General features: G+C 44.3%; 1 protein-coding gene across 1 annotated transcript in view; it reads left to right on the forward strand.

Moving 5' to 3' along the window:
- LOC122939448 (cytidine monophosphate-N-acetylneuraminic acid hydroxylase-like) overlaps positions 1 to 26,047 on the forward strand; it is a 239,859-nt gene that overhangs the window by 11,055 nt on the left and 202,757 nt on the right. The window contains exons 2-3 of the mRNA XM_044295519.1: positions 335 to 590; positions 10,574 to 10,665. Coding sequence (XP_044151454.1) covers positions 335 to 590; positions 10,574 to 10,665 — 348 coding nt within the window. The remainder of the gene's footprint in view (positions 1 to 334; positions 591 to 10,573; positions 10,666 to 26,047) is intronic.

The raw sequence follows: 26,047 nt of genomic DNA on the forward strand, positions 1-26,047 counted from the left end.
ACATTGTTATTCAGTATAAATGAACTATTAAACATTGTGATAAAAAGCATTATCATAAGGGGTCAGATCTCTTAGGAGATCTGAAGAACTGAACTGTGTGAGTAATCGGAGATGCAATTGCTTTGTATTGTAGTGGTTCGCAGATTCTCTGTGAAACTGATAGCTGGGTGCATCTGATATAATTAAACATGGTAAGAAGGTGCTTACCTGTGAAGCCTGCAGCCATTGGTAGAAATCCTAAGCGCATAGGATGACTGAGAAAAATGACATCTGTCATTCTAAACTTGTGTGGGTGTAAAGTATAGGAATCATTTAACAATACATTTTAATATAGGGTCTTTACTCCACCTGACAAGTAACCTTTTTTGTGTTTTCATCTTAAATAGCGTGGGACAAACGGCAAGCATTCTCCTCCAAATAAATCCTATTGAAGTTGAAAGTCTGAACGATGGAATCAACTTCTTCAGGAATAAGGAAACAGGAAAGAACTTTATTGTATTTAAAGATGGTGAAGTATTGAGAGCGTGTAAAAATGTATGTAAACATCAAGGTGGAACCTTCATTAGAGACATTGAAGACCTCGATAGCAGGTAACATTGTTTATTTTCTAAATATACCTGATCACATTGATATATCTTTGTGTAAATGTCAGACTTCCAGGAAAAGCTTACTATATTTCACAACACTGAGATGAGCGAATTTGTAAAAAAAATTATTCGGCTGGTTCACCGAATAAAAAAATAAAAATTCAGTTTGATCCGAATTTATTTCTGGTGAATCACGTTAAAAACTGCTATTTCCTGGCTACAGAGAGCCCTGGTGTAGAACACTGTGCCTTGCAGTTACACGCATATGGAGTCTTCTGTGGTAGTGAAATAATACCGTGAGTCAGTATGACATGCAGATGACCGGCGTCGCTCTTAGAATCACTGCACACTTCACTTACAGGTGGATGTTAGCATCAAGAAGCGCAATCCTTTTACACCCCCTTCACTAGGTCAGCATTTGGTCAGTAATCTATCAGTATTGCTAATGCAAAAAAAAAACACACAAAAAAAACAGGAGTGGATCCAAAACAGAGATGACATGTGAATGGAAAATTTGCATGTCTTTTGTGTTTTGTACTCACTCCTGCTTTTGACTACCAAATCACAAGCCAATTCTAAAGGGACTATACAGGCCTTACAGCTGCTACGCAGACAGGATCCATTGTGCATCTAATTTTTCCTTCCTTCTGACAGATCAGAAGAAGGGTCAAATAAATGATGATGTCAGCCAGGCCGAAAGGCAAAATAGTGACCCAGTCAAGAAGTGGGGAGGGTGAGAAAACTATGAGAAGTCGAGAATGGCCCTATGACATAGTGATGAGGTGGAAGCAGCATGAGGAGACCACAGAGTGGCCCAATGACAGAGTCTGGAGGTGGCAGCAGCATCAGGAGACCACAGAGTGACTCGATGATAAAGTGGAGAGGTGGATGGCAATACAAGTACCAGCTGAAGATGGTGGGTAAAAGAAAGAGCCCTTGGCATCAGATGTATGGCATCAGGCGGATGGCAGCATCAGAATAGTAGCTGAGGCAGGCAGCCAGAAGAAACCGGTCTCTTTTGTCAAAGTGTTGGTGTGACCATGGATAATCTAGTCTGATGCATCAGGCATTGGTGGGCGGAAATCCTGGCTGATACACGCCTGACAAAGGTCAGTCTCTCCACATTTTGGGTGGATAGGCGAGTTCTTCTTGGGGTAACTATGACCCCTGCCGCACTAAACACCCGCTCTGATGCCACACTACTGGCCGGGCAGGACAGTTTTTCCAGGGAAAACTCTGCTAGCCACAAATCGAGTTTGGCTGCCCGGTAGTCCAGCGGATCTTGAATGTAGAGTGGCAGGGTACTGTCCAAGTATGCCACCATCTTCTGGTTCAGGTCCTGCTCCAGGTCTAGCTGCTGCTGCTGGTGAGTAGTTTATTCACTAGGCTGCTCATCAGTGACTCTAGACTCAAGTTTCTGCTGATGGAGCTGGAACTGCTCCTACCCACCCCCCCACCCTGCTACAGCAGCCATGGCAGAGGAACGTGAGCGCAGAGGGCCCCCCTGGTCAGAGCTGCGAGAGGATGGACGATGGCACAGATAGGCAGCGGCCAATTCACTACGTAGGATGTGTCTATAGTAGTTCAGTTTGCCCTCCCTCTCAGCGGGTGTAAAAAAGGCCCTAGTAGCGAGGGTCCAAAAAGGTGGAGAACCAGAAGTCATCCCTCTGCCGAATGGTGACTGTCACTGTCACTATGCAAGCAAGTGAGCATGCATCGGGCCATTTGTACAAGTGACTCAGAGGGACTTCCTACCTCCATCTCCACTGCATACTTCCACTGTGTGTCTGGGTCCTCTGCCTCGTCTTCCTCATTGCCTAGTTGCTCTTCTGGCTGCTCCTGCTTCTCAGTCACCTGTGTGTAAAAAACACCCATTTCGCTACACATTGCTCATGTGGCTGTGAGATCTAGGCAAGACGTCTCCAGTCCCCTGACCAGCCAGATTTACCAGCATCTGTTCCAGGACATGAAGCAGTGGAATGACGTTGTTCATCCCGTAGTCCTGGCGACTGACAAATAACATGGCCTCCTCAAAGGGCCTGACATCAAAGTTACACAGGGGAGTACTCCTGTCCGATTGGATTATCCAAAAAATCGTTTATGGCCTTTCTCTGTTCGTATAGTCGGTCCAAAATATGGAGGGTGGAATTCCAACGGCTAGGAATGTTGCATATCTGACTATTTTGGGGGATGTCGCTCTGCCGCTGCAGCTCAAGGAGGGTGTGATTTGTGGTGTACGAGTGGCTGAAGTGCATGCAAAGTTTCCTGACCATTTTTAGGATGTCTTGCAGATGGGTGGAAGACTTCAGGAACCGCTTGACAACCAGACTGAACACGTGTGCCATGCAGGGTGCATGGCTCAGCCCTCCTTGACGCAATGCCGACACCATGTTCTTCCCGTTGTCGGTCACCATGGTTCCAATTTTGAGTTGTCGCGGAGAAAGCCAGGATTCGATTTCTTGATGAAGGACAGGGAGCAATTCCTCCCCTGTTTGACTCCGTTCGCCCAGGCAAACGAGGTGTAGACACCACCGTGCCCTGCACATGTGATATGGTGGATGGGCACTGTGAATGGTCACTGCAGTGGAGGCTGAGGACACATTGGAGGATGAGGAGGCAGAGGCGGACATTGTCACAGGACCAACAGCATGAGAACGTGGAAGCGTAAGCGGCATGCAGGAACCACATTCACTCAGTGGGCCGTAAGAGACATGTATTGTCCCTGACCGCAGTTACAGCTCTACACGTCGGCACTGCCGTGCACTTTGGCAGACACCGACAGGCTCAAGGACTTGCCCACCTTCTGATCTACACAGGGGGGTGTTGCTAGGGTCTCAAAATATCTGGGGCCCAAGCCCCAATTAATATGTAGTATAGTCCTCCTCATAGTCACACCAATAGTAATTACCTTTTAGAATACCCTCATTAGTAATACTGCCCCCTACAGGGCCCCCAACAGTGACAGTACTTCCCAAGAGTAGAAGAGTCCTCCAGTATTAAAAATGCCCTTACAGAGCCTCCAGTAGAAATAAGGCCCCCCCCCCTATTGTTCCCCCAGTGGTAATAAAGCTTTCTGCAGACCCCTCAATAGTAATAAGGCTCCATTAGTGCTGTTAGTAGAAATAATGCGGATCTATAGGTCCCTCCTATAGAGCCTCCAGTAGTAATAAGAACGCCTAATCCGTTCCCTCCCTCCACCATAGAGTCCCATGTAAATACCATCACACCATCTCTCCTGCCCCCTCCAATATACAGTCCCACATAAAAACAATAACTTCCTCCCCTGCCGCCTTCAACACACAGTCCCATGTAAAAAACATCGCCCCCTCCCCAGACACCATTAGCATACAGTCCCATCACCCTCTTAATATTCTGTCCCATGTAAACAACATCGCTCCACCAGACACCTTCAACATATAGTCCCATGTAAATAAAATCATCCCCTCCACAGCCACCTCCAACATGCAGTCCAATGTAAATAACATTACCCCTCAATATTCATTCCCATGTAAATAATATTACTTCCTCCCACAGATGCCTTCAACATATAGTCCCATGTAAATAACATCACTCCACCCACTGTCCTATGTAAATAACTTTCCTGCCTTTAGCCCTAACTTACAGTCCCAGTTAAATAACTACAACTCCCAGCATTGCTCTGCCTCTCCCTTCACTTAACTCTCCTCATGTAGCAGACCTCACCACAGCTTCTTCCAAGGAATTCTCTTCACTGCTGTGCTGTCCTCTCCTGCACTGGTCACATGATTGTGACGTCATCGCAAGTCCTTTTCAGCTACTGCATTAAGAACTAATGACATGGACTGTGATGTCATCACAGGTCCTTCAGCTCTTGCAGGGCATTAGATTCAATTGTATTGCCGTCCTGAGGATTGCAATACAGTTGTATCTATATGGCAGGCAGTACATTCGGGGCCTGAGACAAAACATCAGGGGCCCAGGCTCCGAATGTTTTAACCTAGCAATGCCCCTGGTTCTACTTACGTGTGCAGGGCTGGTACTGCCTTTTTTGGCAAATAAATGGTGGCTTGGGACTCTCCACCTTGGCTCGGCACGCTTCGGTTATCGATTGCTGATGCAATGACTGACGAGGAGTAGGGGGTGGAGCCAGGACCACCAGATAATGGGAAGAACAGACAGCGCCCTTCGACTGAGGTGGTGGAGCCTTGACTGCCTAAAACCGGGTGCTTGCCACTTGGTGATACAGCGGTTGCTGCGGCAGGCTGGACCACCACATCAGAGCCACGGTTCTCCCAGGTCGCTTTATGGTGATGCTGAATATGTTGACGCAGGGCCTTGGTGCCAACATTGGCACCCTGGCCACGCTTCACCTTCTGCCCACAGATTCTACAAATGGCCATGTTCACCTCCTCCGGCGGCTTAGCAAAAAACTGCCACACTGCCTAGTAGGTGATTTTACCCTCAACACTCCGCACTGACTGACACCACCGCTGCTTTCATAAACCCCTGCACCACTACTTTCCGGGTACGTAGGCTCCTGCGATGCGGGTGGTTTACCACCGGCACGTTTGGCTCCCGACCTCCCACTGCTGCCACCCTGCTGACTCCCAGCCACGCTAGCGACTTATAGTGATGAGCGGGAGGTGTCATATTCGATTTCGCGATATTTCGCGAATATTCGATTGAATATTCGTGTTATATTCGTCGAAATCGAATATTCGTAATTATTCCAATCATAGCGAATAATATGCGATTTAATTAATCGCGTATTGCGATTTTTCTTTTAATAGTATAAGGCAACGGTATTTTACGAAATTTCGTAATATTGCTCTAACTTCGTCTTTTAGAATATGACGAATATTCTAAAAGACGAAGTTAGAGCAATATTACGAAATTTTGTAAAATACACATATAGATTGTAATTTAGCTAATATAGTGCTATAATTTTTTCCTCTAATTTTTTTTGCCTCTTCTTAACTTAAGTTTTGTAAAATATGTACACTGTTAAAAAAATTACTATAGCAGTATATTAGCTAAATTACAATCTATATGTGTATTTTACAAAATTTCGTAATATTGCTCTAACTTCGTCTTTTAGAATATTCGTCATATTCTAAAAGACGAAGTTAGAGCAATATTACGAATATTCTAAAAGACGAAGTTAGAGCAATATTAAGAATATACGTAAAAAGTGGAAATCGGAATTCGATTATTATAACTTGAATTAATCGAATTGCAATTTCAACTTAGCTGCTATATTCCATAGGCTAGGATTAACGAATATGGAATATAGCAGTACTAAGTTGAAATCGCCATGCGATTACTTCAAGTTAAATTAATCGCATTGCGATTTCAACTTGATGCTGCTGCTGGGTCTCAAGACTCTCAACTAAACCAGGTCCAAGTTGAAATCGCAATCCGATTAATTCACGTTATAATAATCAAATTGCGATTTCAACTTTTTACGTATATTCTTAATATTGCTCTAACTTCGTCTTTTAGAATATGTCGAATATTCTAAAAGACGAAGTTAGAGCAATATTACGAAATTTCACAATATTACGGAATTTCGTAATATTGCTCTAACTTCATCTTTTAGAATATTACGAATATTCTAAAAGACGAAGTTAGAGCAATAGTACGAAATTTCGTAAACTGTCCGCATCCATTGCTCCGTTCCGTGGGACCGCGAAAAAATTATATAACATGTCTGATTCTTCTCCGCGCTTATGCAATGAGCAGGACACTAGTACAATGGCCAATGATGCAGTGGGTCAGGATATGTGTATATAAGTTTATAGTTTGTTCGTGACGCCAATTGCAGCTTGCAGGTACTGTAGCAGGGCCCTTTAAGATGTTATAACTCATGTACCAGGTGAGGAATGCTAGAGGGGGATAATGTCTCTGTTTAGTAGGTATAGTAGTGTCAATGGCGTCTCCTACCTTGGTACGGCTGGACTCCTGGATCCTGGCTCACTTGTAATAAAATTAGTGTTGTGAATAGGAGTAATTGAGGAACGTTGGTAATAGTAAAAGAGATCCAGACTGGAGATATTATTCAACTTGTCTTTACTGAATGGCAGCTTTAAATCCATACAAGTTACAGCAATAGTCTTGGGTGCCAGCAGGTATAGGCAATGTATGGCAGGGATTAATATCTCTTCTGCTTCTATACTATGTGCCTGGAGAATCTGGCAGGTATTTATCTTCTGCTCTGTCTGTCTTCTGCTTAGTATGGGCCTGACTAGCTGAGGAGGAATTTGGCTTCTCCTAGACTCTGGATATGTACTCACAGTTCGGCTCACAGGGAATGCTTCTTCCTGGAGGCTGGAGGTGGCTGCTTCTCTTGTCAACCAGCTGAGGCTGATGGCTCAGGCTGGGAAGGCTCTCTGGTCTCAACCGAGACAGGGTCCTGACTTGGGATCCCTATGTTCTGGGAGCTCCTACTAAAACAGCCTACCAAGTGGGGATAGCTGGTACACTAACTTAACTTCCTGCTCCTCCTCATGAGACAGGACATGGGAACATCCCACTTCTGCTCAATCAGGGGAGACTAGACTGGAATGAACTATTCCAGTCCAGCAATACTAAACTGGCTGAGGTCTGCTGAATACATTGCTGCCACCTGCTGGTGCACATGGAAATTACAGCATAATATATCAAACAGGCCTGGAAAATACATATACAGGGAAATACAATATTTGATTACACAAGATGACAATAAATATACACCTGACATGTTGTAGCAGGGAAATAGAGTTTAGTAACATACTTCGGGATGTTACACTTTGCGGACAAGAATAGGCATTTATATTAAAGGCTGTCCGTGCGGTTCCGCAAATTGCAAAACGTGCACGGACGCCATCCGTGTTTTGTGGATCCGCGATTTGCGGACCGCAAAACACACCACGGTCATGTGCATGAGGCCTTTATAGCCTTTCCCTTCAGTGTCCCTGACAGCAGAATAGAAGCTTAACTGTAAATGTACACTGTCATTAAGATTGTTTTTCTGTCAGACACTGAATAGACCTGTAGTGTCCCACTACGTAAAGGTGGGCACTGCTAAGGGTCAATTGGGTCATGTTGTTCCCCACCTCCTGTGGGAGATTGCTTATTTTATTTTGTACTGTATAACTGCATATATTTTCCTGTTATTTCTTGTGTACCAGGCCTGCTAGAGGTGTAGTTTCTCCTCCTGAGCTGTAGAGGGAGCTAGGGAACCCCCTGGTAGATATAGTTAGGCCCAGACAGGAAGTGGGAGTTCAGTCTAGTCCAGGAGGCTAATCAAGTTCAGTCTAGCCTGCCTGAAGTCCTAAGTAAGTGAAGCTCAGAGGTTAATCCAGGAGAGGAGTATCCTCCTGAGTTATCCTGCACCCTGCTAAGTCCAGAGCAGTGCTGGTCCTATCCAGCCAAGTGGAAAGCTGAGAGGCAGAAGTTTATTGTGAGCAAGAGAATTTATACCAGAGGAGGTTTCCCTACCCAAGGATAAAGCCAGCTATTAGGCATACGAGTGTTCGAGAATGCCAGACAGGATCTGCAGAAAGTACAGCCTAATCTGTGAGTTTTAATTCCTTCTGAGTCACCATGCTAGGATTCTACCTGCCCCCTATGTGAAGCCTGCTTGTTGCTAATATTCTTTATATGGAACTGTTTGGAGTTTGTACATAGTTTGAACTGTTCAGTAAAGAATAATTCTAGTTCACTGAAATCGTGTGTACCTCCACTATTCCTCCTAACAATCGGTGTGCCACCGTTACCGGCACTGGTGTCACAAACTGTAACGGATCTTGGCACAGGCACGCTAAACCTTCAGCACCCAGGGCACCTCATCTGTCATCCGGCCTGGTCCCTATATCTAGAGAGTGCCCCAGAGGATTCACGTGCCAGCCTCTTCATCACTGACTGTACGCCTGCCCAGGGTATACTACAAACTGTGAGTATTAAGAGCAACCCTCGGTCTGCCTACTGACCCCTGTGGCTTCACACTCGCTCACCCTAAAGGACTGGCGTACTGCAGACCCATGCACCCTCATTCACAGCCCAACACAGTATGACGTTCTACTTGTTCTATAAGGGCACTTCCCTGCCTGTTGCAGCACTGATTGGCTAATCCAGACTATCTGTCAGCCTGGGAGCCAATCAGGGCAATCCCCCACCCCACACCCTTTCATGGTCATGTAAGCATCTTTTTTCTCCCTAGTGCTTTTTCCAACTGACATGTGCAGTAAAATGGCCCAGTTTTACAGGATTCATCCTAAAACCTAAAAATCTTCAGATGCTGGACGCAATTTTGCAAAGTTAGGCCTCTTTCACACTTGCGTTGTCCGGATCCGGCGTGTACTCCACTTGCCGGAATTACACGCCGGATCCGGAAAAACGCAAGTGTACTGAAAGCATTTGAAGACGGATCCGTCTTCAAAATGCTTTCAGTGTTACTATGGCACCCAGGACACTATTAAAGTCCTGGTTGCCATAGTACTAGTGGGGAGCGGGGGAGCGGCATACTTACCATCCGTGCGGCTCCCGGGGCGCTCCAGAATGACGTCAGAGCGCCCCAGGCGCATGGATGACGTGTACATGCGATCACGTGATCCATGCGCTTGGGGCGCCCTGACGTCACTCTGGAGTGCCCCGGGAGCCGCACGGACGGTAAGTATGCTGCTCCCCGCTCCCCACTACACTTTACCATGGCTGCCAGGACTTTAGCGTCCCGGCCGCCATGGTAACCATTGAGAAAAAGCTAAACGTTGCATCCGGCAATGCGCCGAAACAACGTTTAGCTTAAGGCCGGATCCGGATCAATGCCTTTCAATGGGCATTCATTCCGGATCCGGCCTTGCGGCAAGTGTTCCGGATTTTTGGCCGGAGCAAAAAGCGCAGCATGCTGCGCTATTTGCTGCGGCCAAAAAACGTTCCGTTCCGGAACGGAAGACATCCTGATGCATCCTGAAGGACGGACTGTCCATTCAGAATGCATTAGGAAAATCCTGATCAGTATTCTTCCGGCATAGAGCCCCGACGACGGAACTCTATGCCGGAAGACTATAACGCAGGTGTGAAAGAGCCCTTAATAACAAACTCATTTTTTAAGAACTGGTTTGCTCATGTCTACAGGGACCAATGTTTTTGTTTTATGTTATGTTGGATTTATTGCGACTGCGAACTAGTCCTGCAAATCCGGTCACTAGGTAGTCAAAAATGTTCCTTTAACGTGCCATTAAAAAACGTGTCTTGCAGTGCAAAGCATGTTTTATAGCACTTTTTTTTTTAAAGTCACTTTTTTAATAGCAAACTGAGTTTCACTGTTTCTGCAGCATGTGCAAGGTGTCTTCAGGTGAATAAAATAGAAAATTCTGCAACAAATCTGCTCCTTGTGAATATAACCTCACAGGTATTGCTCCCTTTCAGTTAATCTGCGCTATTACAGCAAAATACTGTAGATCATCAATATCAGATCAGTGGGAGTCTGACACTTGGCACCCCTGCTGATTAACTGTTTGAAGAGGCCGTGGCTCGTGTGAACACTGTTTCCTCTTCAGTGTTTAAAGGGGTTGTCCAGATTCAGAGCTGAACCCGGATATCAGCTATTCTTTTGCTCTATATGAGTGGCTCCGATGCTCCCCCTTGGCTTGTGCTGTATCTCGCAGTACAAGATCTACTTGTTTACTGCCGGTGACATACCAGGCTTCTCCTCACTTTGTTAGGAAGAGACTTCCACCCTAGTAGTGAGCACGGTAACATCACCGGCACAAATGGGCGGTCAGTAGGACTTCCCTAGTCTGTTACTATAGTGCCTGCCTCCAAAACAGTTAGAAGTCTCCGCCTAGCATAGTGAGGAGAAGCCCGGTACGTGGGTTTGCTGGATCCAATACGCATTGAAAAATTTTTTTTTTGTAATAAGGTATTTGTGTCCGTACCCGAACCTGCTGACTTAACAGATATTTAATGTTTTAAACTGATAGTGTAGTTATTAACTTGTTAATACTTTTTTTTCTGATGAAATTTAGAACTGTTCGCTGTACCAAACACAACTGGAAGCTGGATGTTAGCACCATGAAATACGTCAACCCTCCGGATAGTTTCTGCCAAGATGAGCTAGGTAATAAACATAATAATCCATTTCTGTTATAATTCAAATATATCAAACCAACATCATTGTCTTTACTGTGTTTTTACAAACCCCCTCAAAATCAAACCTTTTCAAATATATCATAGCATCGTCTAAACTGTAAATTCCACTCCCCGACCCTCCCATTAACAAAATGCAAATTTACAGGACAGAAGACGTCTCTAACTGCAAAAATTAAGGAAACCCTGGTGGGAATAGTATGTAAGGCTATTTTTACAGTAGCGCTTAGCATCTCCGGCAGGCTGTTCTGTCAGACAGTAGCATGCTGGAGATGTCTAGATCCGACACTGCTGGAAGCTGTCTGAAGGCCCGTTGGCCCCATTAACCCTTTCACAACCTCCACCGTACATGTACAGTAGAGGTTTGCACTTTGAAGATGGCACCCACGGTCAGCAGGCCCAGGGAAAAGTATGTGATCAGCCATAAGGCCATCACATACATTTAACCCCTCAGATGACGTGATCAAATGCGACCATGGCATCTGGTGCGGATGCGGGAGCCGAGCACTTCTGCACCCGTAACAGCATTCACTGGATGAGATTAAGGAAGCTGTTATGTGCCTATGTGCTGGCTCGGAGCTTCAAGCAGGCCCTGATACCCATCACTAGAATATTCAAATACAGGCCAGCAGGTAGCAGCACTATATTGGAATACAGAAAATGGAGTATTCTGTGATATATATATATATATATATATATATATATATATATATACCCATCACAGAACACAGTTGGCAATCCAATGATTGCTAGTTATAGTCACTGAGGAGGGTGACTTAAAAAAGTAAAAAAAAAAAGTTTAATTTAAAAAAAATATAAAAAAAGATGACCCCACTTTCCCCAAAATAAAAATAAACAATAAAAAAACAACATTATAGACAACACCACATCTGAAAATGTCCATATTAATAAAATATGACAATATTTATCCTATACGACGAATGGTATAATGGAAAGAAAATTCAAAATGGCCAATTCGCCATTTTTGTCACTACACCTCCTCAAAAAAATGTAATAAAAAGTGATCAAAAAGTCACACACTTTATAATGGTTTCAATAAAGATTGCCCCACAAAAATACAGCTTTGTGGACATAACTATTAAAAGTTATAGGGTTCAGAATTCATATTTTTCAAGGTTTTTATTTTTTTTCAGTATTATAATGCAAGAAAAACTATACAAGTATGGTATCATTGTAATCATACTGACCTGTAGAATGAAGGTATTGTAACAGGCCAATTTTACCGCATAAGGAAAACCGTAAAAAAAAAAAATATATACAGTACAGACCAAAAGTTTGGACACACCTTCTCATTCAAAGAGTTTTCTTTATTTTGAAGGCATCAAAACTATGAATTAACACATGTGGAATTATATACATAACAAAAAAGTGTGAAACAACTGAAAATATGTCATATTCTAGGTTCTTCAAAGTAGCCACCTTTTGCTTTGATTACTGCTTTGCACACTCTTGGCATTCTCTTGATGAGCTTCAAGTGGCAGTCACTTTAAATGGTTTTCACTTCACAGGTGTGCCCTGTCAGGTTTAATAAGTGGGATTTCTTGCCTTATAAATGGGGTTGGGACCATCAGTTGCATTGTGAAGAAGTCAGGTGGAGACACAGCTGATAGTCCTACTGAATAGACTGTTAGAATTTGTATTATGGCAAGAAAAAAGCAGCTAAGTAAAGAAAAACGAGTGGCCATCATTACTTTACTAAATAAAGGTCAGTCAGTCCGAAAAATTGTGAAAACTTTGAAAGTGTCCCCAAGTGCAGTCACAAAAACCATCAAGCGCTACAAAGAAACTGGCTCACATGCGGACCGCCCCAGGAAAGGAAGACCAAGAGTCACCTCTGCTGCGGAGGATAAGTTCATCCGAGTCACCAGCCTCAGAAATCGCAGGTTAACAGCAGCTCAGATTAGAGACCAGGTCAATGCCACACAGAGTTCTAGCAGCAGACACATCTCTAGAACAACTGTTAAGAGGAGACTGTGTGAATCAGGCCTTAATGGTAGAATATCTGCTAGGAAACCACTGCTAAGGACAGACAACAAGCAGAAGAGACTTGTTTGGGCTAAAGAACACAAGGAATGGACATTTGACCAAATCTGTGCTTTGGTCTGATGAGTCCAAATTTGAGATCTTTGGTTCCAACCACCGGGTCTTTGTGCGACGCAGAAAAGGTGAACGGATGGACTCTACATGCCTGGTTCCCACCGTGAAGCATGGAGAAGGAGGTGTGATGGTGTGGGGGGTGCTTTGCTGTTGGGGATTTATTCAAAATTCAAGGCATACTGAACCAGCATGGATACCACAGCATCTTGCAGCCGCATGCTATTCCATCCGGTTTGCGTTTAGTTGAACCATCATTTATTTTTCAACAGGATAATGACCCCAAACACACCTCCAGGCTGTGTAAGGGCTATTCGACCATGAAGGAGATTGATGGGGTGCTGCGCCAGATGACCTGGCCTCCACAGTCACCGAACCTGAACCCAATCGAGATGGTTTGGGGTGAGCTGGACCGCAGAGTGAAGGCAAAAGGGCCAACAAGTGCTAAGCATCTCTGGGAACTCCTTCAAGACTGTTGGAAGACCATTTCAGGTGACTACCTCTTGAAGCTCACCAAGAGAATGCCAAGAGTGTGCAAAGCAGTAATCAAAGCAAAAGGTGGCTTCTTTGAAGAACCTAGAATATGACATAATTTCAGTTGTTTCACACTTTTTTGTTATGTATATAATTCCACATGTGTTAATTCATAGTTTTGATGCCTTCAGTGTGAATCTACAATTTTCATAGTCATGAAAATAAAGAAAACTCTTTGAATGAGGAGGTGTGTCCAAAATTTTGGTCTGTACTGTATATATATATAAAACTGTGGCGGAATTGCATTTTTTTTCCAATTCCATCCCATTTGGCTTTTTTTTTCAGCTCCTCACTACATCATATACAATATTAAATGGTGCCATTAGAAAGTACAAATTGTCCTGCCAAAAATATGGCTATGTGAATCGAAAAAGAAAAAAAGTTATGGCTCTGGGAAGGTGGGGAGTAAAAAACGAAAACACAAAAAATGGAAAATCACAGGGTCCTCTAAGAGTTAACTGTAATGGGGACTGACAGAAAATCAGCCACAACCCGACAAATATGCCAGGAATCTGCTGGACTAAAACGTCTGCATATACATATATATATATATCTATATATATATATATATATATATATATATTCTATCATGAGGCTACTGCCTATTCAGCAGTTCAGCACTCCAGTCTTGCCTGTCACTCATGACCTGTTAGCCAGTGCAATGTGGGAGAGATGCTTATGGTCCATATTAAGGAAAGGCAAATTGATTCTAGCGAATCGATGTGTCTCGTTAACAAGAGGTCAGGGGCTGTCCCAACAGGTAAAGAAGCACCTTAGCCCATCCCCAACAGTCTGGTGTTTATTTATTTGTACTCATCTAACCCATTAGATGCAATCATTAAAGTCCCCTTGTGGAACTAGTAAAAAAAAAAAACAAAAAAAAAAACAAGTTGCACGTTTTCCAATTTCTTTTCAATGGAAAAATTGCAAAAATAAAATCACCTCCATATATTTGGTATTGCTGCACTACACAATTATCATGAAATTTATGCTGCACAGTGAGAGCCATTAAAAAAAAGCCAGAATTGCTGTTTTTTGCTTATTTGCCACACAAAAATGGAATAATAAGCAAAGTGTTATGTACCTCAAAATGGTGGCAATAAAGTCATCCTGCACATGGTTTTGTATAAAAAAAGATTATAAAAAAAGTTATGGGTTTGGGGAAACAGCGATTTAAAAACATTTTAAAAAATAAAGGGTTTTTATTGTGCAAAAGATGTAATATAAAAAAATATATGTGCCGTATTTTTTGTCCCTGCGTCTTATGGGGTGAATACTAATGAGCACTTCCATTATGGAAGCGCTCATTGTTGCAGGAGGACTGGGAAGCAGTGAAGGCTTTGTACTCACCGCTTCCTGGTCCTCAGCTGTCGGCTATGCTGAGGTTACACACGGTGTGAGGACGCTCTGTGACCTCACGCTGTGCTCGTTGGGTCACAGCACAGCCACGGCATGAAGAAGACAGAGCGCGCTGGAGGTGAGGAGCAACGGTGTCCGGTGCAGGAGAGTCTGATTGCTGATAAAAAAAATACAGTATTTGGTATATCTGTAATTGTACTTGCAGTAAGCCGGATTGGACTAATGCACACTGGCACAATAATATGCACTGACTGGGTCAGGTGTAAATGATAGTTAAGAGTTTTTGTTCGTGACGCCAATTCCACCGTGCGCAGGGTACAGTCTCAGGGCCCATTAAGGTGTTGCAACTCACGTACCAGGTGAGGAATGCCAGAGTGTTGTAATGTCTCTGTGTAGTAGTAGGTATAGTATCAACGGTGTCTTCTACCTGGGTACTTCAGTTAAACAGCGCCTGCATCACGCCGATTACAGCCTAGCCATGATCCCTTGAGAAAGGTCTTGAGGACCGAAACGTCGGGACACACTATGGCCTACGAATATATGTTTATATTATGATTTTGGCGCGACTAGTCATATATTGACATTTTTTGAATTTTTGGAGTGCCGTGGATTATCTTTATATATTCTACCTGGGTACGGCTGGACTCCTGGATCCTGGCTCACTTGCAATAAATGAGTGTGTTGCTAGTAGGAGTAAATGAGGAACTTGGTAGTAATGAATGAGATCCAGACTTGAAATATAATTCAACTTGTCTTTACTGGATGTCACGAGTTGGAGGTCCCAGGAGAGACCCCCGCGTCATCAAGCAAAAAACAAACGGAACTCAGGTACAGACTCACAAGAGTTTATTGCACAAACAGAATCAAAGGAGGAAAACACAGGGAAATTGAGAGCTCTATGTACCGTCCGCACTGTCTAGTAATACTCCAGAGGGGCATGACTAAGCAACTCCTGGTATTTACTAGGGCCCCAGATGGTAGGGTTAGGCTTTGCCGCAGGGAGTTGCCAGGGTCCACTCTGGAGAGTGAACTAGACAGTGACAACAGGAGCAAACGGACAACAGGTACCGACGGTACATAGGCAAACATAAACAGGCAAATACAAGCAGGCAACTAAAAACACAAGCAGGAGTTCATAGCAAGGAAACAGGAGTGACAATGAGCAGAGAAGGACTTGCTCCACCAGTAGTAAACTGCATGGCCTTGCCCATGGCACTCTGCTGCAAAGAAAGGTGCAGCAAGGGCTTCTGTAGTTCCGTGATCCGTGTCCGTTTTTTCTTCCGTGGGTCTTCCTTGATTTTTGGAGGATCTACGGACATGAAGGAAAAAGTCGTTTTGGTGTCTGCCTGGCCGTGCGGAGCCAAACGGATCCGTCCTGACTTGCAAGTCAATGGGGACGGATCCGTTTGACGTTGACACAATATGGTGCAATTGCAAATGGATCCGTCCCCCATTGACTTTCAATGTAAAGTCAGGAGTCCCTATTATACCATCGGATCTGAGTTTTCTCCAATCCGATGGCATATTTTAACTTGAAGCATCCCCATCACCATGGGAATGCCTCTGTGTTAGACTATACTGTCGGATCTGAGTTTTCACAAAGTGAAAACTCAGCTCTGAAAAATCTTTTATGCAGACGGATCTTCGGATCCGTCTGTATGAAAGTAGCCTACGGACACGGATCACAATCTTGTGTGCATCCGTGTTTTTTCACGGACCCATTGACTTGAACAGGTCCGTGAACCGTTGTCCGGCAAAAAAATAGGACAGATCATATTTTTTGGACGGCAGGAAACACGGATCACGGACGCGGATGAACAACGGTGCATTTTCTGAGTTTTCAACGGCCCCATTGAAAGTCAATGGGTCCGCAGAAAATCACGGAAAACGGAACAACGGACACGGATGCACACAACGGTCATGTGCATGAGGCCTTATATACAGGTTCCATGGGTGCAGCAGAGAGGCCACACCCATGGAGCAGACAGAGGATTAACTCCTAATAGGCACACAGGGGAGTTAACCCATAAAGAACCACACAGGAACGGAGCTGCAGCGAGAGCATGGACAGAAGGTCACAGCCAAAGGTAACGACTGTGACACTGGAGGCAGCATCAATCCACATGAGATACAGCAATGTCTTGGGTCCCAGCAGGTATTGGCAATGTATGGCAGGGATCAATATCTCTTCTGCTTCTATCATGTGCCTGGAGAATATGGCAGGAATCTATATCTTCTGCTCTGTCTATCTTCTGCTGTGTTGGGGACTGACTAGCTGAGGAGGAATTTGGCTTCTCCTGGTCTCTGTATGGTACTCACAGTAAGGCCTCATGCACACAACAGTATTTTTTTCCAGTCCGCAAAAAGGGGTTCCGTTGTTCCGTGATCCGTGTCCGTTTTTGTTTCCGTGTGTCTTCCTTTATTTTTGGAGGATCTCCAGACATGAAGGAAAGTTAAAAAAAATCTAAGTCAAGTTTGCCATCCAAATGATAGGAAAAAAACTGACGCGGATGACAATCTTGTGTGCCTCCGTGTTTTTTCATGGACCCATTGACTTAAATGGGTCCGCGAACTGTTGTCCGCGAAAAAAATAGGACAGGTCATATTTTTTTCATGGACTGCAAACACGGATCACGGACGCGGATGACAAACGGTGCATTAGCCGAGTATTCCACGAACCCATTGAAAGTCAATCGGTCCGCAGAAAATCACGGAAACTGGAACAACGGACACGGGACACAACAACGGTCGTGTGCATGAGGCCTTATGCTCGCAGGGAATAGTTCGTCCTGGAGGTGGCTGCTTGCTTGTCACCAGCTAAGGCTGTAAGGCTCAGACTGGGAAGGGTGATCTTTGGTCTCAACCGAGACGAGATCCTGGTGTGGGATCCCTTTTTCTGGGAGCTCCTACTTGCACAGCCTTCCCCTTGCAGGGAGAGCTCGAACACAGCGGATCTAACCGGGTTTTCCCTCCCTTGCTGCAGGGCGTGGGAAAATCCACTTCCCTTAAGCAGGGGGGAACAGAACAGAACTGGAATGTTCCATTCTGAATGGCCATAACATAACTATTCCTACCAACGACGCCGCCACCCGCTGGTAGACCTGAAACATTACAAAGAGAACATCACATTTACAATGGTTTCATCTACACAGTGGTTAATGACATGAGGGAAAGCACATTAAATGACCGCGTTGATGCCCTAGCAGATTGTAGTGGGGTAAAAACGTTTATTAACCCCACTCTGGGATGTTGCATACTGACAAAAAATAAAATTATAATGCTGTTTATGCAAAAAAAAATTAACATGGCAAAACGTATATAGCAAAAACTAATTGGCAGTATTGCTGTTTTTTCCCCTTCCCCCCTCCATAATTAATAAAAGTAAGTTAGTATATTCTGGAGCCAGGGTACTTTGGACTATGGACGTTTGTGTACATTTGCTCCTATTTTTACTATGCAAAGCCATCAACTCACTAGTTTATTGTACTTTAAATGGTTAACTTGCACTGTGATTGTTGTGCGCATTTATACTCTATTTTATATTGTTGAACTGCCTTTTATATGTTTATTGTAATATATTCTGTTCACTGTTGCACTGTTATTGCACTATATCTGCACTGTGGAAAGGGTTAATTCACAACCAGCTTAGGCTACTTTCACACCTGCGTTAGGTGCGGATCCATCTGGTATCTGCACAGGCGGATCCGCACCTATAATGCAAACGCTTGTATCCATTCAGAACGGATCCGTTTGCATTACTATGAACAAAAAAAAAAAATATATATATATTTTTTTGTTCATGATAATGCAAACGGATCCGTTTTGACTTACGCTGAAAGTCAATGGGAGGCGGATCCGTTTTCAATTGCAACATATTGTGTCAGTGAAAGCGGATCCGTCCCTATTGACTTACATTGTAAGTCAGGACGGATCCGTTTGGCTCAGTTTCGTCAGACGGACATCAAAACACTGCAAGAAGCGTTTTGGTGTCCACCTCCAGAGCGGAATGGAGGCTGAACGGAGGCAAACTGATGCATTCTACGGATATTTATCCATTCAGAATGCATTGGGGCTAAACTGATCCGTTTTTGGCGACTTGTGAGAGACCTGAAACAGATCTCACAAGCGGACCCAGAAACGCCAGTGTCAAAGTAGCCTAATGCTAAGAGACTTTTTGACTTTCTACCTACTGTAAGGGATCGCTCACTCTCAGGGGGTCACAATCACAGACAACAGGATTTAATGTCCAAACTGGTGCTTTATTGTGGCACTTCAGCACCCGCACAAACATAAGCATCAAATAAACACCTGCCCGTCTAGGTACTTCCTAATACACAGTAGTTTTCTCTGACTCACCTCTAAGCACAGCTTGTACACAGGGTTTCAGACTCCAAGCCTTGACAGGTCTGCTCATCAGACACAAGTTCCTTCTGAGGAAGCGATCACACACGAAACGCGCGTCGAGGCGCGCCACCACCTGGTTTTCTTTTCCCCTGCTCCATTGGTATGTCGCCATTTCTGTCATAGGAATTATATAGCTAACACACCTGTTTGGTTCTTTTGCTATGCTCCTCATGCACTGGTCACTTTTATGGCATATCTGTCATTGCATTTGCACTTTATGTGTATGACCCTTTTTACCCAGCTAGGGATTTGTTATTTTCATCTGTCGAGGTCGTTATTGTATTGCTGCTTATTATCATAGCTACAGGGGATATCAACAAGGTGGTGTGCTACTGTGTTTTGTCCCCGCGCATTCACAAGTATGCACTGTGAATTACCTTTTAAATTGTAATTAATAAACTTTATACATTTTTATTATCTATATATTGGTGTTTTTTCGCACTCCATTTTGCTGCTATTCATATTGATTTCTGGAGTGTACCGTTTATCTAAGACCGTGGGAGTTCTAACAAGTCCAGACAGGGAAGAGATCAGGCTTCCTCAGCCTTTCTTCCTCCAAGTCATACACAGAGGGTTGTTTTAGCCCTCCTTGATTACAGCAGCAGGCCTCACTTGCGATTACCTCCGGCAAAAGACCATACATGTAGTGGTAGGATGTGGACTGGCAGATCCCACTACCAAACCTATCCACCAGTCCACATGAAATCCAGCCCAGAATAACATGTAGACAAAACTGTCTCAGTAAACTACACTTTGCTGAAACCACTGCATCTTTCTTGATTTCAGTTATCTCATCCAGCTGAGGTATCTGGATGGGATATACACACATCCCAGCACTTATGTCTCCATTCACACGTTCGTACAGTTTTTTTGCGGATCCACGGATCCGTGGATCCGCAAAACACGGACACCGGCAATGTGCGTTCTGCATTTTGCGGACAAGAATAGGACACGTTCTATTTTGTTCGGGAACGGAAATGGGGACCAGATGTGCTGCCTCATAGAAATGAATAGATCCGCAATTACAAAGCTTACAAGAAGTGACGCACAGGATTGGCGCAAACAATGAAGAAGGTGCTCTCAGTAAAAAAGGAATCACCCTTCCTTTTAAAAGAATAAGAATATATAAGTAAAATACTGGGCACTCTTCAAATATATGTACCTCACAATTTATTAAATGACATAGCATGGGCAGACAATTCATAAAACACACTTATTATTACATATATAAAAAACTGTGTAAAAAACTGTATAAAATCTGGGTAGGTTGTGAAAAATAAAGAGCCTTAATATATAATAGCCTCCAAACTATGTAAGTGGGAAAGACTTAATGTGGATGTCCGTTCAGCTTTAGTTGGAATGCAGTCTATATTGCAGGTATATGGAACCCACAGTAGATGTATCCTCCAAGCAAAAAGACGATAGTACAGCTGGTGAATTACAGTGATTAACTCATGCGGCGTCCCACTGTTACTCACTGTAAGGCTACTTTCACACTAGCGTTCGTCGGTCCACTCGTGAGCTCCGTTTGAAGGGGCTCACGAGCGGACCCGAACGCAGCCGTCCTGCCCTGATGCAGTCTGAATGGAGCGGATCCGCTCAGACTGCATCAGTCTGGCGGCGTTCAGCCTCCGCTCCGCTCGCCTCCGCACGGACAGGCGGACAGCTGAACGCTGCTTGCAGCGTTCGGGTGTCCGCCTGGCCGTGCGGATGCGTGCGGATCCGTGCGGATCCGTCCAGACTTACAATGTAAGTCAATGGGGATGGATCCGTTTGAAGATGCCACAATATGGCTCAATCTTCAGGCGGATCCGTCCCCCATTGACTTTACATTGAAAGTCTGGACGGATCCGTACGAGGCTATTTTCACACTTAGCTGTTATATGCTAAAAATAATGCAGACGGATCCGTTCTGAAGGGAGCCTCCGTCTGCATTATTATGATCGGATCCGTTCAGAACGGATCCGATCGAACGCTAGTGTGAAAGTAGCCTAAGGCTACTTTCACACTTGCGTTTGGAGCGGATCCGTCTGGTATCTGCACAGACGGATCCGCACCTATAATGCAAACGCTTAGATCCGTTCAGAACGGATCCGTTTGCATTACCATGGTAATGCAAACGGATCCGTTTTGACTTTACATTGAAAGTCAATGGGGGACGGATCCGTTTGAAAATTGAGCCACAGTGTGTCAAATTCAAACGGATCCGTCCCCATTGACTTCCATTGTAAGTCTAGACGGATCCGTTTGCCTCCGCACAGCCAGGCGGACACCCGAACGCTGCAAGCAGCGTTCAGGTGTCCGTCTGCTGAGCGGAGCGGAGGACAAACGGAGCCATACTGATGCATTCTGAGCGGATCCGTATCCACTCAGAATGCATTAGGGCTGGACGGATCCGTTCGGGGCTGCTTGTGAGAGCCTTTAAACGGAACTCACAAGCGGAGACCCGAACGCTAGTGTGAAAGTAGCCTTAGATTGCAGTGCAAGGTTCCGCTGTTATACCGATGCCTTTAGGGATTGTATTTCAGATCGGTGTTTAATTAAATCCTTTCCCCTCCTGTCTTTCAAGCTCCGCTCAGTATATATGAGCTCCGGCGCTTGCTGTATTTGCCGGTTCCCTTTGCAGCGCTGAATTGTAAGTTCAGATGAGCGTCATGCGCCCCTTTAGTACATCTGTATCAAAGCGCCTCAGGTCTCTGGTTTAGACAGAAATGGCTTGGGGTATAAGAAATCCTTTTAGTTGGCAAAAGCGATGTCCATAGGGGGATTCTTTGCACCAAACGCGTTTCGGGGTCCTTTGTCACCCCTTCCTCAGTACATATATTTGAAGAGTGCCCAGTATTTTACTTATAGATCCGCAATTACGTCCTGCAATTGCGGACGTGTGAATGGACACCTATACTGTACATATCACCTCACTACAGTATGTAAAGTTTTGGAGGGAAAAGACAGACACACTGGGGGAGATTTATCAAAACTGGTGCAAAGGAAAACGGTCCTAGTTGCCCGTAGCAACAGATTACAGCTTTCATTTTTCAGAACACTTTTCCTTTTCACCTGTTTTGATAAATCACCCCCACTGACCATGTGTAACAGCATTTCCAGGCTGAGATTTAGAAAGCTGTGCCTATGTCCCGGTGATGGCTCGGAGCTTCAAGCAGGCTCTGATATCCATCACCAGAATATTCAAATATAGATATATACCCATTACAGAACACAGTTGGCAATCCAATAATTACTAGTTGTAACCCTTTAGGGACCGGGCTCATTTTCACCTTAAGGACCAGGCCATTTTTTGCAAAACATTATGTGTGAATAACTTTAAAACGCTTTTACTTATCCAGGCCATTCTGAGATAGTTTTTTTCGTCACATATTGTACTTCATGACACTGGTAAAATGGAGTCCAAAAAGTTCATTTGTATTTATGAAAAAATACAAAATTTACAAAACATTTTGAAAAATTAGCAAATTTCCAAATTTCAATTTCTCTACTTTTATAATAGATAGTAATACCTCCCAAATAGTTATTATTTTGCATTCCCCATATGTCTAATTCATGTTTGGATCATTTTGGGAATGACATTTAATTTTTTGGGGACGTTACAAGGCTTAGAAGTTTAGAAGCAGATCTTGAAATTTTTCAGAAATTTAAAAAAAAAAAAACCACTTTTTAAGGACCAGTTCAGGTCTGAAGTCACTTTGTGGGGCTTACATAATAGAAACCACCAAAAAATGACACCATTCTAGAAACTACACCCCTCAAGGTATTCAAAACTTATTTTACAAACATTGTTAACCCTTTAGGTGTTCCACAGGAGTTAATGGAAAATGGAGATAACATTTCAGAATTTCGATTTTTTTTTTTTTTGGTTAATTTTCCATTTTAATCAATTTTTATCCAGTAACAAAGCAAGGGTAAACAGCCAAACAAAACTCAATATTTATTGCACCGATTCTGTAGTTTGCAGAAACACCCCATATGTGGCCATAAACTACTGTACGGGCACACGGTAGGGCGTAGAGGGAAAGGTGTGCCGTGTGGTTTTTGGAAGGCAGATTTTGCTGGACTGGTTTATTTAGACCATGTCCCATTTGAAGCCCCCCTGATGCACCTCTAGAGTAGAAACTCCATAAAAGTGACCCCATCTAAGAAACTACACCCCTCAAGGTATTCAAAACTGATTTTACAAACGTTGTTCACCCTTTAGGTGTTCCACTAGAGTTATTGGCAAAGGAGATGAAATTAAAGAAATTCAATTTTTTTTTACTAATTTTCAATTTGAATCCATTTTGGGCAGTAACAAAGCAAGGGTTAACAGCCAAACAAAACTCAATATTTATTTCCACGATTCTGTAGTTTGCAAAAACACCCCATATGTGGCCGTAAACTACTGTACGGGCACACGGTAGGACGTAGAGGGAAAGGTGTGACGTGTGGTTTTTGGAAGGCAGATTTTGCTGGACTGGTTTATTTACACCATCTCCCATTTGAAGCCATCCTGATGCACCTGTAGAGTAGAAAATTCATAAAAGTGACCCCCAAAAAAGGCATCAAAATCTGCCTTCCTGAAACCATACGGCCTTCCTTTCCTTCTGCGCCCTGCCGTTTGGTCATACAGCAGTTTACGACCACATATGTGGTGTTTCTGTAAACTGAAGAATCAGGTTAATAAATATTAAGTTTTGTTTCACTGTTAACCCTTGCTTTGCTACTGGAAAAAATGGTTTACAATGGAAAATTTGCCAAAAATAGCTGTTTTGGCAAAGTTTTTATTTTATTTTTTTGACCGTGTTCATCTGAGGGGTTAGGTCATGGGGTATTTTTATCGAGCAGATTCTTACGGACGCGGTGATACCTAATGTGTCAACTTTTTTTATTTATTTTAGCCTGAGAACCATTTTTTTTTTCTGATTGTCAGTGGCTAAATGGAATTAAAATTGGGGAAGGGGGTTATAAATTTAGTACTCCATGTAAGTGTGGTACTCTCTAAAGCAACCAATAATGCAGAGGCCCGGATGATCGGGGCACGTTTCACACTTCCGTATCCCCCTCCTGTGACACTCTTTTTTGGGTCTGTCCCTTCTTTCCAGTATGGGGGACCACACCTGGAAAGTGTTGGCCAGGGACGATCCGGGCGCCTCCAGTTCCTGAGGTGCTCCGGCCTGCTCTTTCCCAGTCACAAAAGATCAGGGCCTTGAGGACTGCCTCATAGAACTGAAGGAATTTCCCTGTGTTGCCAGCACTCCGGGACAGCACAAAAGAGTTGTACAAGGCAACCTGTACCAAGTAGACCGCAACTTTTTTTTATACTATGCCCGGGTTTTGCACATGGCATTAAATGGCTTGAGGACTTGATCAGAGAGATCAACTCCTCCCATATACCGATTGTAGTCGACGATACAATCAGGCTTGAGGACCGTTGCCGCGGTACCTCGCATAGGGACAGGGGTGATGCTGTTACTGTGAATTGTGGACCGTACAAGGACATCCCTCTTGTCCTTATATATGACCAGCAACAGGTTTTCACTGGTAAGGGCACAGGTCTCACCCCTCGGGATAGGTACCTGGAGGGGGTGGGTAGGGAGGCCGCATTGATTTTTTCGCACGGTCCTACAAGCGGACATGGATCTGGCGGCGAGGGACTGGAACAAGGGGATACTAGTATAAAAGTTATCCACATACAGGTGGTAACCCTTATCTAGCAGTGGGTGCGTAAGGTCCCACACAAGTTTCCCGCTAACACCCAGAGTTGAGGGACATTCTGGGGGTTCAATACGGGAATCTCGCCCCTCATACACATGAAATTTGTAAGTGTACCCTGAGGTACTCTTACAAAGTTTGTACAGCTTCACGCTATACCTCGCCCGCTTAGAGGGAACATACTGGTGGAAAATGAGTCTCCCCTTGAAAGCAATGAGAGACTCATCAACCGCGACCTCCCTTCCAGGTACATAGGCCTCCAAAAATTTGGCCCCAAAGTGATCGATGACCGGCCTGATTTTGTACAGGTAGGATCACCTTGGGGGGGGGGGGGGGACATGCTGCATAATGCAGGCATTTACGGATGGCCTCAAACCGGGTACGTGTCATGGCCGTACTGTAAAGTGGGGTCTGGTAAAGGACGTCCCCACTCCAGTAATGCCTGACACTGGGTTTTTTGACTAGGTCCATGTGCAGCACGAGGCCCCAAAATGTCCTCATCTCGGCTGCACTGACCGGAGTCCAGCCACCCGCCCTAGAGAAAAAGGAGCCCGGGTGTTAAGCAATGAACTGTTGGGCGAACACGTTCATTTGTTCCACCATCAGATTCACAAAGTGGTCACTGAAAAAAAAAGACTAAAATAGTCATATTCAGTTAAGCCCACTGTGGTAATCTGGATTCCTGCTTGGCCAACAAAATCAGGAATTGCATGCTCAAAATGTTCTGGGGTACACCATGCAAGTTTACCGGTAGGGGGCTCCGGTGGACTTTACTGTTGGGCCAGAAAATTAGTACAAGCCTCAGAGCTTCTCGTATTAGTGTGGGCCACAGGGTCCCTAGCATGGCGGTCCCCTTGCTCCACCTTGGGGGCTAATCATCATCGCTAGATGATGAGGAGGACGCCGATGACAAAAGGAAAGTGGTGTCATCCTCGTCCTAACTGGAGCTCTTGAAGTCGGAGGCAAACTGGGCGTATGCCTTCTCGGCCGAGAACATCCGGCGGGCCATAGGGGAGTGTGTGCGCGTGCGTGGAAATCTTTATTTAGTGTGTGTGTGTGGAGGCACTGGTGTTTGCGGACTTTGCCCTAAAATTAACAGAAAAAAAAAAGGACAAAAAATGTCAAAAAGAATACAAAAATTCTAACTCGCTGATCAGCTGTTCGAAGCTGATCAGCTGTGGGGTATGTGATGTGCTAACAGTGGACGGACGCTAAAAGTGCCGTCCAGAGTCAGTGTA

The sequence above is a fragment of the Bufo gargarizans genome, chromosome 5, assembly GCF_014858855.1.
Source record: "Bufo gargarizans isolate SCDJY-AF-19 chromosome 5, ASM1485885v1, whole genome shotgun sequence".
Taxonomy (NCBI): Eukaryota; Metazoa; Chordata; class Amphibia; order Anura; family Bufonidae; genus Bufo; species Bufo gargarizans.